Raw genomic sequence first — 14554 nt, 5'->3', positions numbered from 1 at the left:
TGCAAGTTCAAGACCAGTCTGGTCTGCAGTGAGTTCCAGGCCAACCAAGGATACACAGGAAAACCTTGTCTTAGTAAAACAGCCCAAAACAAATTTAAAAAATGGCAAAAACTCTTTAAGTGGAAACAAATAAGAACAAAGAATCAATACACTATTTCTATGAAACGATAAATAAAGAGGAATGACGACTTTCCAGCTGAATTGATCAAAAAGGAAAATTAAATGAAATTAGCTGAAAAGAAATATTACAACAGACACCAGTGTCAGGTTTACAAATTAGAAAATCTTGAATTAGATAAATTTATAGACAACTATGACCTCCCAAAATTAAATGAAAAGAATGTAAGCTTTACAATAAGAGTGAAGTCACAAGGAGAGAGCCTACTCCAGCAAGTTTTCCTCTGACCTCCACATGTGTACTGTGGGACAGCCATCCCTTCTCTGACCATAACAGCACACACCCCCAAATCAACCACACTAAATAACAAAAGACAGGTTGCAGATGTAGCTTAGCACAATACTTGCACAATATATATGACTTTATATATATGAAGTCCTAGATTTAATACCCACCTGTATCCCCAGCAATCCAAAGGTGTAGGTGAAGGAGTTCAAGGTCATCTTTGATCTACATAATGGTTTTGAGACCTTCCTGGACTATCTGAGACTGTTTAAAAAGCAAAATAAGTGGGGATTATGGCTCAGCAATTAAGAATACTTGATGCTCTTACAAAGGAAATTCAGTTCCCAAAACACACCAGGCTGTTCACAAGTGCCTGTAACTTCCGTTCCAGGGGTTTTGATGCTCTCTACTGCCCTCCTCAGGCACCTGCATGCACGCAAATGCAGCAATGTACATATACACTTACTTATTATGCCTTACCCTCAAAAAGGCTGAGGCGGGGACTCCGTATGCAAAGTGCTTGCTTCACAAAAAAGAGAATCTGAGTTTAGAGCCTCAGCACCCATGTGAAAAGCCAGGAATGCTGGCCTTTGATTGTATTCCCAGTTCTGTGGATGGGTCAGGGGAGAAGGAGTGGAGGCAGACTTTTTGGTCAGTCATTCTAGTGAGCTTCAGGCACAATGATAGACCCTGCCTAAAGAAAAGAAAAAAGGCAGTGGTGTCACGTCTTTAATCCCAGCACTCCAGATGTGACAAGGGGTCTCTGAGTTCAAGACCACCTGGTCTACAAGCGAGTTCCATGGCAGGCAGAGCTGTTACCCAGAGAAACCTTGTCTCAAAACAAACAAAAATAAGGCAGCCATAGGAGTCATCCGAGTGACTCACAGCAGTGCATACAACTACATACACCAAACAGGTTGGCTTAAAGTAAATTGTTCAAGTTGTATGTTGTCATACTTTCTAAGTGGAAATTAACATAAAAGAAAATGAATATTACAAGTCAGAAAGATTTGCTATCCTCAGCTGAAGACTGAAAGTCTGAGCTAGGCATGGTGGCACATGCTTTTAATCCTAGCACCGGGGAGGCGAAGCCAGGCCTGGGCTACATAGTGAATTACAGTACAGCCAGAGCTGCATAGCGAGACCCTGTCTAAAAACAAACGAACCCCCAAACGAAACAAACCTCTAACGTCAGCAATGGGTTCCACAAACGTGAGAATAATTATCACTTAACATCAATTAATGCATGGAGGGTTTTTGTTTTGTTTTGCTTTGTTTCTGAGACAGGCTCTCCGATCGTTGTTCTTGAACTCGCCACGTGGACCAGGCTGGTCTGGGACACCTCACAGACCCACCTTCCTCTCTCCTGAGTGTTTGCCACCACCCCTAGCCTGCAGAGTTGTGGAAGTTGATTTAATCCTATTCAATGAAGTTTAGATAGTAATATGCATTTTATTTCGCATCCGTCGAAAAACTTCAAAACTCTCTTAACGTAATTGGTTTATTTGTGTTATAAATGTATAAAATTGGATTGCTGGTAACATTTACCAATATCCTTTGTCTGGGCAAACACAGTCACACGGTCAGGTACAGCTAAGTGAATGGGAAGTCTTGAGCTGTACGGAAGTCCTCGGCGTCAGGAGGTCAAAAACAGTTCAAACTGCTCCAGCCAGATGTCAAGCCACGTTGGCCAGTAGTCAATTTGTCCGGGACAGTTTCTGCCCAGCGCCTGGACCCGCCCCTGACTGCGGGCCAATCCCGGCCAGGCGCAGCGACCTCGGACTGCTATTGGAGGAGAGGGTCGGGGGCGGTTCCCTGCCCCGACGTCGCGGGTCTGAGGTGGGAAGCGCAGGCCGCGGCGCCTTTCTCTGCCCTTGACAGCCCTCCGCGTCACCATGGCTTCCCTTTCGGCTCTGCGCGGCGGCGTCCGCCGGTCTCTGCTTCGCGGGCTGCTGCAGGTGAGCGGAGTCGATTCCGGGGGCGGGAGCCCGCCACCGGCCGTCCAAGGTTCCGCCCTGCGGCAAGGCCGGGGCAGAGCCACCGGGGTGGGGTGCTTGCGGGCGACGGCGCTCACCACGCGTGCCCCGGGGCCGTGTGTCCCCGAGTCCGCCTGTGTTGCTGTCACACCTGCCTGGACCTGGCCAGGCGCGATCCCCAGGCTGCAGAGAGCCGAGCCTCTTTACAGGCCCAGGAGTTTCGGAGACGTTCTTTAAAGTCATAAATACTTATGAATTTATTGGGGAGAGTGAGTTTATTGTCCCTCCCCCCTTTTTCTTTAATTCCGGTAGCTAATCATTGGTTTAATTATTGATCTTATCAGAACTGAGGAACTATGTGACAATCAAAAGATACTATACAGCCGCTCCTTAAAACTAACAAGATGGCTACTCAGACACTACAAGAAATAAAATATATTTGGAGCGGTTGCCTCTTTTCTGGTTGTTGTGTTTGGGGAACACGATAGTGGCAGACCTTTGCAGTGTTGCATTCCAGAAAACGCTTGACTGTTTTAGGAATGGGTGAGAAACTCCACAATGTAGTTGTGAAGTTTGGCGTTTCCAGTTTGATTACAATAGGAAGCTTTGAAATCCACCTACCTTCTACGAGCCTGGAGTTGGGTCTGGACGGTTGCCGTTTTTGTTTCTGTAACAATCAGGGTTCATGGAACTGGGTAGTTCTGGCAATAGACGCTGAAGGAGAGCAGTGCTCTGCGAGAGGTTGCCAAAGAATACTGCAGGCATGAGGGCTGTGGCCTGAGGGTGGGAGTGGAGGGAAAACAACTATAAAATTAATCTTACTGGAGTTGCTGGTGTCTGCCTTGCCAGCCACTCCACAGGCTGAGGCAAGAGGAGCTTGAGATCAAGGGTTCCAACCCACGTGGGCAATTTGGAAATACCTGGTCTCGGAAAGATTAAAAAAAAAAAAATCCTGAATGACTGAGATAATTGGAAAGCCAGAAAGATAGTTTATTTTCTATTCTGGAGATGGGCAGTACCTCACCTATAAAATAAGTGTTCCCAGGAAAGACACTGGTGTTTTTCCTCCTAATCCTGCCTTTTCCTCTCCCTCTTCTCCTATCTTTTCTCTTTCCTTCCCCTCCTCTTTTCTCTCTTCCCACTTGGGTTTGCTGTGTAGGTCAAACTGACTTTGAACTCCCCTCCCCGGTTCAGCCTCTGGATTACCTGGGATTGAAAGAGCAGGCCCGGGAGTTCTTGATTAGTCTGTTAGTGTCGCTGGGATGGCGAGAGAAATTGCAGAGAAGTCAGGTTAACTGAGATTCCTAATAATGTTGCCTCGATGAGTTAGATGAGCCAGGAACTTGAGGTGTGTCGAAACAAAAGTGCAGAACCAAAGTGTCCATCACCAAGTGCAAATACCTTCTGCACGAGAATGGTAAACCTGTGCTAGGGCCGTGGAGTCTTACACATGGAAAAAGCCGAGGCAGAGGGATTGGGAATTTGAGGCCATCCTGGGCTGCATAGTGAAAGCTTGTCTCAGAATAGTGCAACCAGAATGATCGAAGTATAGGAGTTTGAAGGAAGGATTGCTGCATAGGATCGAATGCATTTTAAGGGTCACTGAGTCTCCCATCAGTCCCGGCTGTGGGGTCTTCTCTATATTCTGCAACTCTGGGTCTTAGTGACCTAAGTGTGTCTTTCCAGCGCTGATTGCTGTCCTGTGGTCTGGGCTCCTTTTACTACCTGTAGATTATGTAGCGTATGCCATGGCTTCCCTCTGCCTTCCTAAGAGCTGGGCATTTGCTCTAAGATGGTCTCTACAATACACGCTCCTCCTGCCTCACATCCCGACTACTGGAATTAGCAGTCAGGTGCTGCCACGTGTTTGGGATCCCATCCAAGTTCTCCAGTCCAGTTCACTTTGTTAAACTCTAGAAATGACCTATTGGATGCCACTTCAATTAAATTGAGCAACCATTTATTTAACCAGAGAAATCCTTTTCTGAATATTCAATAGTCTGTGCTGTGTTGTAGAATGGAATCTGACCTTTTACCCATTCATTACACGGGCTCTTTAACCTTTGCTTTCAAATAGACACGAATCAACACACTTTTATGGGACTTTGTCTGTCTGTCTTTTTTTAACACCAGTCTCATGGAACTCATGCTGGCCTTGAACTTCTGGTCCTTTTGCCTCCATTTCTTAAGCACTGAGATTACAGGAATGTGCCTCCATGCCTAACATATTGGGCAGGGTTTTACACTTACTTTAACATAGAGAATTTACCTGTAAATTTTTTTTTTGTGTCTCTGGTTATACCTATACTTACAAAGGGACAATAAAAAAAAATTAGTGTTACTGTTGACAGGCTTGACTAGGGAAGCAGATAACCACTGGTCAACAAGCGATACAGTGCTTTGGGAAGAGGTTCCTGGGACCTGTTATTACTTTAGTAAGGCAGAGATTTAGTAGTCCAGATGCCAAGAGTAGAGGCTTTAGAGGACGTCAAGTCAAAGGACTTGCCCTTGGCTGACTTCATGACTTCAGATGCTGGGTCGGCCAGGGTTCAAATTGCTGTCTGTGAAAGGAGACCTGCAGTTCCCGCTGCTACTCCTAACGTTAAAGGTATTCCAGATCCCGTGTTCAACTCTTCCGTACCCTGGCAGCAGCCACACAAGCTGTTTCCTGCCCTCTTTATACACAGCTACATTCATACTCTTTTGTTTTGGTTTTGTTTTTTAAATTTTTTTTATTATCTATACAGTGTTCTGCCTGCATGTATGCCTGCAGGCCAAGAGAGGCCACCAGATCTCATTACAAATGGTTTTGAGCCACCATGTGGTTGCTGGGAATTGAACTCAGGACCTCTGGAAGAGCAGCCACTGAGCCATCTCTCCAGCCCCCTACATTCAGGTCTTTATGCACTGGCTATGGTGTTGGTAGCAAAGCCATCTGTGAGTGGCTGAGGGTGGCATGGGCAGAATCCGACCTTTCCCGTGTCTGTGTCTACCTCTGCAGTGTCAGCTCACAGGCCGTACTACTGCATGCTCCTTTTTTCCCTTAACCTGAGGACTGACATTAGGGCCTCAGCAAGCTTTCTCCCACTGAGCTCTGCTCCCAGCCTTGCCCTCTGCTCTTCCTGAGTTCTGTTTCCAGCCTGTAAGGCAGTAGGCTGCAATCACTCCTGGCTCTTGGTTTTGCTTCTTTCTTAAGGCATTACTGGGATTTTGTTATTCAGCCTTGTTAGTAAACGTCAATCTTTGTTGTGGTTTTGTTTAGCACCTGCAGCCCTCACGGAGATAAGAAGTAAACAAAATCATGTCTTGTAACTCACCATATAGTGAGAAGACAGTAAGGCCATCTCAAGTTCAAGTTGTATCATGGAGGAGCAATAAGAATGTGCACAGATCAAATAAAATAAATCTAAAAAAGATTTTAAAGGGTCTAGAGAGATGGCTCAGTGGTTAAGAGCAATGACAGCTTTTGTGGAGGATCAGGGTTTGGTTTCCAGCACCTATATGGTAGCTAACAACCATCTGTAACTTCTGTTCCAGGGTATCTGACACCTTCTGATTTCCTGGGCACCAGGCATGCATGCTGTGCGCATAAAACACAGTCAAAACACATGCACACACATGCACAGCCACCCACCCATATACACCACACAAAGAGAAGAAGAATGTATGTAGGTTACTGTGGAAGCAAGATGGAAGTCTCTCCTCTGTGGGGTCTGGTTGAGTAGGGTTCCTGGGTTGGCTGTGAGGCTGAGCTGTGCTTGCCTGAACTGGTTTTTATTAATTTAGTACATATTTATTACGTAGTGTTCAATGTTGCTTCTTCAAGTGTAATTAATTTTGAGACAGTCTCACTATGTAGCCCACGCTGACCTTCGTCTTGTACTTTCTCCGCCCCTGCTTCCCAAGTCCTGGGATCTCAGGCATGTTCCAGCACACTGAATTCTGTCATTCATTCTTTCGAATTTTGATGCTGGGATGTATTGGTGAAGAAGAGCCACAGTCCTGGTCTCAGGGTGATTGCATTTTGTTAGGGGGAGGACCAAGGGATGATAACAATGTTCAATACATGATAATGTCAACATAAGAGAGTTAATAAATAGAGGTCAACTTTGTTATATCAATTATCTAGACACAGGTTCGGACTGTAACTTAAGCTATGCTAGAACTTACTATAAAGCCCAGCTAGCTTTGGACTCAGGATCCTCCCACCTCTACTTTCCTAGTGCTGGAATTACATGTGTGCTATTATCCTTGGTGGCCCAACTTAAAAAAGTAATTAAAGAAGATCATGTAGGGTTTGTCATTTGTGCTTAGATATGAAGAATAAAAATGAACCAGCTGGGCCAGAGAGATGGCTCAGTGGGTAAAAGTGGCAACCTTAGTTCAGATCCCTGGACTCAAATGCTGGATGTGGTGGTGCACATCTGTAATCCCAGCCCTCCCTCAGTGAGATGGGAGATGCAGAGAGGAGAATCGCCAGTTCTTGGGCCAGCCACAGCGGCAGAAACCAGAGACCCTACCTCAGTCAGGTAACTCCCGATGACTTTCACATGTGTGCCATGATAACTGCGTATACGCACACACACACACACACACACACACACACACGCACACACACACACACACGCACACACGTCTAACTTAAAAAAAGAAGCGGCACATGGTGACATATACCTTTAATCCCAACATTCAGGAGGCAGAGTCACTTTAAGTTTGAATTCAAGCTGGGCCAAGTAGTGAGTTTCAATCCAGCCAAGGCTACAAAGTGAGACCTTGCCACAAACAAAAGAAAAACCCCAAATAAAGTTAGCCCACATGATTTACTGTGAAGTACTCAATAAAAACAGGCTAGTATTTCCCAAAGAAGGAAGGAGAGTCCTGTGTTGCTGAGGTTGAAAAGATTGTAGCTAAACATTTATTTTTTCTAAATAGATAGAATTATCTATTTAGTATAGATAAAAATATAGATAGTGATAGTGTATACAAGTGTATAAGGTATACCACTGTCTTCTGCTACATACCAAGAATGGTGACTGGAGCCACATACATAAACATGGATAAATGTTCACACTTATTGCTGTATGCAAGTGTTTCATCAAACAACTTTGCGTGTGCATATGGACAGCCACTTACTAAACAGGACACCTGTCATGTAGAGCCATATCAGGATTGATAGCTATAGCTAGCTGTGTCTGGGTCTCACAAGGCTACTGTGCAAAGTCTCTGAAGTGTTATTTGATTTTGCTCCACAGACAATGTTGACCTTGCTCAGAGCCAACAGTGGTAAACTGGCAAAGATAACAGGAGCCAAGGGTAAGGAGACATTGCAGGCAGTATGGGTAATGTCAGAGTTCACTGTAATGTGGGCTAGGGATATGTTTATTTAAATTTTTAGGCTAAAGGAGTCAGACAAGAGTGTAATTACATGCGTATGCAATGATCCAGAACGAAGAGGAAGAAAGGATGCACAATAGGAAAGCATGCATGTGGCACAAGAGCCACAGTGGACACACAGGGACCATTGGTGAAAATGGACTAAACACTTGCAAGAAAAGACCGAGTAAAATGGACGCAACCCCACTTTACAGCAGCTAAGGGGGTGGTACTGGGATTAGAACTAGGGCTTCCATATACCAAGCATACACTTTGCCATTAAGTACGTTGGAACTGTTTGAAGAGATAGAATACACAAATTCTTGGACAGTGAAGGACAGGAAACGGGTGCAGCTGGCCTTGTTAGACCCTAAGTAGACACTCGCTGACCATGGAATCCCCTGCCTCTTGCAGAGCGCTGCACCCCCATTTCTTGAGTATGCTTGTGCTCTTCCTTTCTCTCTACTTCCTGTGGCTTTTCTCTCTGGGATCCAGCCTCTTCTTTTATGTGGTGTTGGCTGGCTGAGGTCTGACTGCCTTCAGCCCCTCAATGATTCAGGTTAATAATACCTTTTGCCAGCTGGCCAGGCTCTCAGGGTGCCAGCCAGGTAAGTCTGGTCCATTCTTGGTGCCATCAGCTCTGCTCAGAGCTGGGGATGGAGTTGTCTTGGAGGGACTTAAGGTTGCCCCTTAGAGAGGAAGAGTGTGGCTGGTAGCAATGACTAGCATCCTTACCATACCAGAATTTTCATTCAGAGTTGTATTGCAGACAGTATGATTACATAGAAATGACAGCCTGATTTACATATGTAGAGGGTGTGTTTGTGGAGGACAGCCAATAAGCAGATGCACTTGGGCCTTGCCTACTTGAGCACAGATTTGTTTATTGGTCATGGCTGAGTGCACTGTCACTTAAGGGTCGTGTAAAGCTCAGGAGAGTAAAACATTTCCTAACGTAATGACAGTCTTTAAGAAGTACAGATAAACGGCCAGGTTTGGTATCACACCTGTGATCCTAGAACTTGAGGGTCTGAAGTAGGGGGATCTTAATTTTAGTTCTTACCTGAGCTATATAGATAGTAAGACCTTATCTAAAACAATTTTTTTTTAAAAAAAGGATAGATATAGTAGCTGTTTTATTTCAGAGTTGGAATAACCACAGGTTAATTTGATAGCAACTAGTACTATGTATTGTGTTACTATCAGATTTAAACAGTAGGAAGAAACATGCTTTTCATTGGAGCCCTGGGGTTTGAAGACCATTGCTCAAACCAAGGAGTCCTTCTCCTTTGAACCCCAGGGTAGCTTGCTTATGGTACTGTTCTCGTAGTCCTTACCCAACTCTAAGGAATATGTCCAGGCAATTTCAGCACTTCTTCTTTACAAGCTTGCCTTGCGGCTGGAGGTCCATGGCGACTGCACTCAGTCTTTATAATGCCTTCTTCAGGGGAATGAGCTCAAGTGCTTTGTTGACAAGGAAGGATCCAATCGTCTTGTGCGTGTTGGTCATCTCCCCACGACACAAAGACTGTGAAAACCTCTTCAAAGCAGAAGACACATTGAAATTTTGTGACGTTAACATTTTAAAATCAGATCTAGACTAAGTTGTTTGTATAGCAGAGTTGATTGTGAGACATTTCCCCATCATATTCTCTCACGCTTTCATTGAGAAAACCATTGCTGTGGAGCCACTTCTGTCCTAAAAAGTATGCCCGTGTCAGGCTGCCTTTGTACATACTTCTGTCATTCAAACACCGTGAAAACCAGTTTAGATACCATGGCTGTTCTTGTTTATAACTCCATTGTCAAACTTAAGTTTTATTTATTCTAAGTTTTCAGTCTAAAGTTTTAGTTATCTGTGTTCAGTTAGGACAGAGTGTTTGTTTAATCTGTGAAAGGCTAAATTCTTGGATCCCCTGTAAGTCTAGACTTTTGTGGGCTATTTAGTGCTCTTTCCATGAGCTGTAACTGTAACTGTCAGTTGATGTGTGAATATATGCTGCTGCTTTTGAATATTAGGCTTGTTGACTTCATGTCCAGCTTCAGATCAGTTAGGGCTTTGAACTCTGCCCTACATTTTCAGAAATTCCTTTGTTGACAGTTGTTTCTACAAATAGCGTGGAAAGAATTTATATGTCTGTTTTTCTTTCTGTTCCTTTGAGTGCTGCTGAGGACCAACCAGAACCTCACAATGCCAGGCATTCGCTCTGCCGTTGACCCCTACCCTAGCCCCCTCTTTTACTTCTTAAGAATTATCTGGCAATATAGGCTATATTATATGACATTTGCTTGCCTTATGTAAGTCAAGAGACACTTGCTGGAAGGTCTTGGGGAGTAATAGGTTTTACTTAATTTTTTTAAAAAATGAATTTTTCATACAGTAGTCGTTTTTTAAAATTATTATTATTATTATTATTATTATTATTATGTGTCTATGTGTGCAGTGAGTATGTGCTGGTGCCCATGGAAGTCCTAAGAGAATGTTGGAACTGGAGTCAGGTAGTTCTGAACCACCCAGTGTGCATGCTAGAACCCAGCCTGGGTCCTCTGAAAGAGTATCCTCTGAACTGAATCTCCTGCCTCCTAAAAATGCAAACAATGAGAACTGTGGACCTGTAGTATACATAATTGAGAACTTAGATGTAACTTAAATTATATTTTACTCAAGAGGCTGAAGCAGGAGGAGGGAGGAGTGTGTTCAAGGCTACTCTGAGTCTCAGGGAATTTGAGGTCAGCCTGGGCTATATAGGAAGATGCTTTTCCAAAAATGTAGCCCATGATTAGAGATGTAGTTCAGCTGCTAGAGTGTGGTGTCTGAGAGAGTATGATAGTGTGGTGCGCATAAAGCCCTAGGTCTGATGCCATCCCCGAAGCCCAGGTGTGGTAGCTCAGCCTGTTACCTCAGCATTTGGGAACAGAGAGGAAGGAGAATCAGAAGTCAGAGTCATCTCTCACTGTACAGTGAGTTTGAAGCCAGCCTAGTTCCCATGAAATCTTGTCTCAAAACCAACACCCTCAAAACAAACCCACCAAACAAGGCCGTTAAATTGTAGTATTTACTTAATAATTAGGACTCTTTGCTGTTGTTGTTATATTTACATAAATAGTTTTAAGGGCTGGAAAGATAGCCTACTGGTTAAGAGCTCTGGCTGTTCTTGCAGAGGAACTTAGTGCAGTTCCTAATATCCCTGTGGCACTTCACAGCTGTCTGTCTCTCCAGTCCCAGGGGGTCTGATACCTCTGTCCTTCACTGGCACTGCATGAGGGTGGCACACAGACATACATGTAGACAAAACCCACACACATGAAAATAAATAATATTCAAAATAAAATTTTTAAATGGCAGTTCAGGGCTGGAGAGATGGCTCGGAGGTTGAGAGCACTGACTGCTCTTCCAGAAATCCCGAGTTCAATTCCCAGCAGCCAGGTGACTCACAGCCATCTGTGATGGGATCTGGTGTCCTCTTCTGGCCTGCAGCATACATGCAGGCAAAACACTGTATACATAATTAATAGTTTTTTAAAAAAAATAAATGGCAGTTCATCAGAAGTTAAAATTTATATTTCTAATGAACAGCTTATCAGAAAAGTAATATTTATTGTAACCATTTTTTTATGATTTATAAAAGTGTATATAGATTGTGTAAAACTTGGAAATAAAAGTGTAAGAATGAAGAAAATCACCTTAATTCTATTATTGCTAATTATGAAATTAATGGATGAATTTTAAAATATTGTAACATAAATATTTATCTTACAGGAAGGAAGATGCCTGGAGCGAAGTTATGCATCCAAACCCACTTTGAATGTAAGTATACATTTAAAAAGCACCATATAGGGGCTGGAGAGATGGATGGCTCAGTGGTTAAGAGCATTGCCTGCTCTTCCAAAGGTCCTAAGTTCAATTCCCAGTAACCACATGGTGGCTCACAACCATCTGTAAAGAGGTCTGGCGCCGTCTTCTGGCCTTCAGGCATACACACAGACAGAATATTGTATACATAATAAATAAATATTTAAAAAAAATAAAAAGCACCATAAAGTTTCAAGAATTTAAAGCAATGTTGCCAGTAGAAACACACATGTTGCTAGGCATGGTGGTGCATGTTTGCAGCGTGAGCTCTCAGGAAGGTGAGGCCAGAGGCCCTATTTCCAGCAAACCAACTAAAGCACAGTCACATATATTGAGGTCTTGAATGTATTTAACAATTAAAAAGGTTATGCAGTGGTTAGAGAAAGCTAACAGTGCACATACTAAGTTCCTGCAATATCACGTTCATTCAGTCCATGACTAATTCTCTATAATCCACTATAAAACAGTTTCCTCTAAAACTGTGGAGTAGCTGGCAGCACTTGGGAGGCAGAGGCAGGAGGATCTCTGTGAGTTCGAGGCCAGCCTGGCCTACAGAGTGAGTTCCAGGACAGCCAGGGCTGTTACACAGAGAAACCCTGTCTCAAAAAACCGAAATAAATAAATAAATAAGTAAACAAATAAATAAAATAAAATAAAAAAGAGCATTTGCTGCTCTTCTAGAAGATCTGAATTTAGTTCAAGTTAGTAGTTTTAAAACTACTATTGCTAGGTATGGTGAGGAGGCAGAGGGGGCAACTCTGATTTCATAGCTAGTCAGCACTACATATCAAGTTCCATGCTGGCCAGTTATGTGTCACAGAAACAAAACAAAGAAAGAAAGAAATTAAAATCAAAAACAAAACAAACTCTATTATCTGGGGTTTATGCATGCATGGTACATGTGTGTTGGTATGTATGCACACATGTACTGTCGTGTGTACATATACATGTGGAAGTGAGAGGACAACCTTGCAGACATTTTTCCTGAGATCAAGCTCAGGTTATAAGGTGAGCATTGAAAGTCCTTTACTTGCTGAGCCACCCTGATTGCCCCAGGTTTTAAAGCTTTGACCAAGCAAAACTGGAACTTAAGCTTCTGGCCTTAAACCTCCCAGAGAGAACTGGGTGGGATTTTTATGTCTGCTTTAGAATTTGCCTTAATTTCTTCCTCCACGTTGCTCATTCTCTCGTTGTGTCCCCCCTGCAGCCTGCCCCCCCAGCCACTGTGGGTTGAGCCAGGGCCCTGCGTCTGCTAGACAAGCACTCTACCCCTGAGCTATACCCAGTCTTGTCTTTGTGGTATGCCGTGGTGCTTTCCAGCTGCTCAAATATTATTTTAATCCTTCTAGCTATTCATAAGTGGTCTGAGTGTGAATGTTTGATAAATGAAACAGGATTTGAATATGCCTATGCTAATTTTTACCTTTTTCTGCCTTGCCAGGAAGTGGTTATAGTAAGTGCTATAAGAACTCCTATTGGATCCTTCCTGGGCAGCCTTGCCTCTCAGCCAGCCACTAAGCTTGGTTCTATTGCAATTCAGGGAGCTATTGAAAAGGCAGGTCAGTGGTTGCATTGTTTGGAGGTGAGGGGGCCAAATGATTGGGGGATACATAATTGTTTTGGATTTACTGTATATATAACTTAGAAATTACATAGTTCCTGCATATCTAAATTCCCTTGTACTCAATAGGAATGAAACTCAAAACTAACAGGAAAGAGAAATCATTCCTGATCCATGTCATATAATTTGCTTGGTAATCTTAATTATTAATTTGAATATTAGGAGAGAAGGCTCAGTGATTAAGAGCACTAGTTGCTCTTCCTGAGGACTTGGGTTCAGTTTCCAGCACCCACATGGCAGCTCACAGCTGTCGGCAGCTCCAGATCCGGATGACCCTGTGTCCTTTTCTGGCCTCCCTGAGTCCTGTGTGCACACAGTGCACAGACATCCACACAGGGAAACAACCGTATACATAAAATAACAGTAAGAAAAATCCTAAAAAAGAAATTGAGTAAATCCAGGACATTCCTTTCTGCTGTTTTTAAAAGGGATCCCAAAAGAAGAAGTGAAGGAAGCCTACATGGGCAACGTCATCCAAGGGGGCGAAGGGCAGGCCCCCACAAGGCAAGCGGCATTGGGTGCAGGTATGATGAACATGCTTGTTGTTATACTTAATATTCTTGAAAATGTCAGGGTCATTTCAGCTAAACGAGTAAATGCATGATTCTTATAGAAAAGAACATTTGTGGATTATGGTCACATGCTCTATTTTAATTATACAATTATATTTGAAAAATGACTTTATTTTTTTTCAAAAGTATGATTTATGTTGGCTTTAGGTTTACCGATTTCCACTCCATGCACCACGGTAAACAAGGTGTGCGCTTCAGGAATGAAAGCCATCATGATGGCCTCTCAAAATCTTATGTGCGGACATCAGGTAAGAAATATTTTGTTTTAATAGATTGGGATCATGGGGGTCATGGGAGAGAGTAGAAGGGGAGGGGAGCAAGGAGAAATGTATAGATCAATAAAAACAATAAAAAAATTTTTAAAAAGAAGCACTTATTTTATCTGTCACTAAAAATAATTTCAAATCCTAGAAAACACGAGATGTCTACGCACATTTATGCTGTGTCGTTGAGATTCATTATTTTTACTGTATGCATATGAGTGTTTTACCTGCATGTCTGTGAACCACATGTGTGCCTAGTGTTCAGAGGCCAGAAGAGGGCACTGGACCCCTGGAACGGGAGTTAGAGACAGTTATGAGCCAGTATGGGTATAGAGTATAAAACTCAGGTGCTGTGGAGAACAACACACACTTTTTACTGCTGGGCCACATTTCTAGCCTCCCTTCCACTCCCTTTTAAAAGATTTATTTCTTTTATGTGTGTTAGTGTTCTGCCTGCATGTATGTTTGTGTGCCCCATACATGTCTGGGGCCC

The 14554-nt window shown here is 43.3% G+C and overlaps 1 protein-coding gene and 1 long non-coding RNA gene across 2 annotated transcripts in view; one reads left to right on the top strand and one right to left on the bottom strand.

Annotated features, from left to right (window-relative positions):
- Positions 1–573: 573 nt before the first annotated feature.
- LOC119809040 lies at positions 574–4199 on the bottom strand. Its single transcript, XR_005284610.1, has 3 exons — positions 3586–4199; positions 3001–3156; positions 574–667 (listed from the first exon to the last, which is right to left on the bottom strand). It is a non-coding gene; the product is annotated as an uncharacterized LOC119809040 (long non-coding RNA).
- Acat1 (acetyl-CoA acetyltransferase 1) overlaps positions 2210–14554 on the top strand; it is a 28873-nt gene continuing 16528 nt past the window's right edge. The window contains exons 1-5 of the mRNA XM_038321723.2: positions 2210–2361; positions 11513–11560; positions 13047–13164; positions 13655–13750; positions 13946–14046. Of these exons, the coding sequence (XP_038177651.1) occupies positions 2299–2361; positions 11513–11560; positions 13047–13164; positions 13655–13750; positions 13946–14046 (426 nt within the window). The 5' untranslated portion in view covers positions 2210–2298. The remainder of the gene's footprint in view (positions 2362–11512; positions 11561–13046; positions 13165–13654; positions 13751–13945; positions 14047–14554) is intronic.

This window comes from Arvicola amphibius, chromosome 3 (genome assembly GCF_903992535.2).
Source record: "Arvicola amphibius chromosome 3, mArvAmp1.2, whole genome shotgun sequence".
NCBI lineage: Eukaryota > Metazoa > Chordata > Mammalia > Rodentia > Cricetidae > Arvicola > Arvicola amphibius.
The sequence above is the reverse complement of the archived record's forward strand: the minus strand, read 5'-3'. Positions and strand labels throughout refer to the sequence as shown.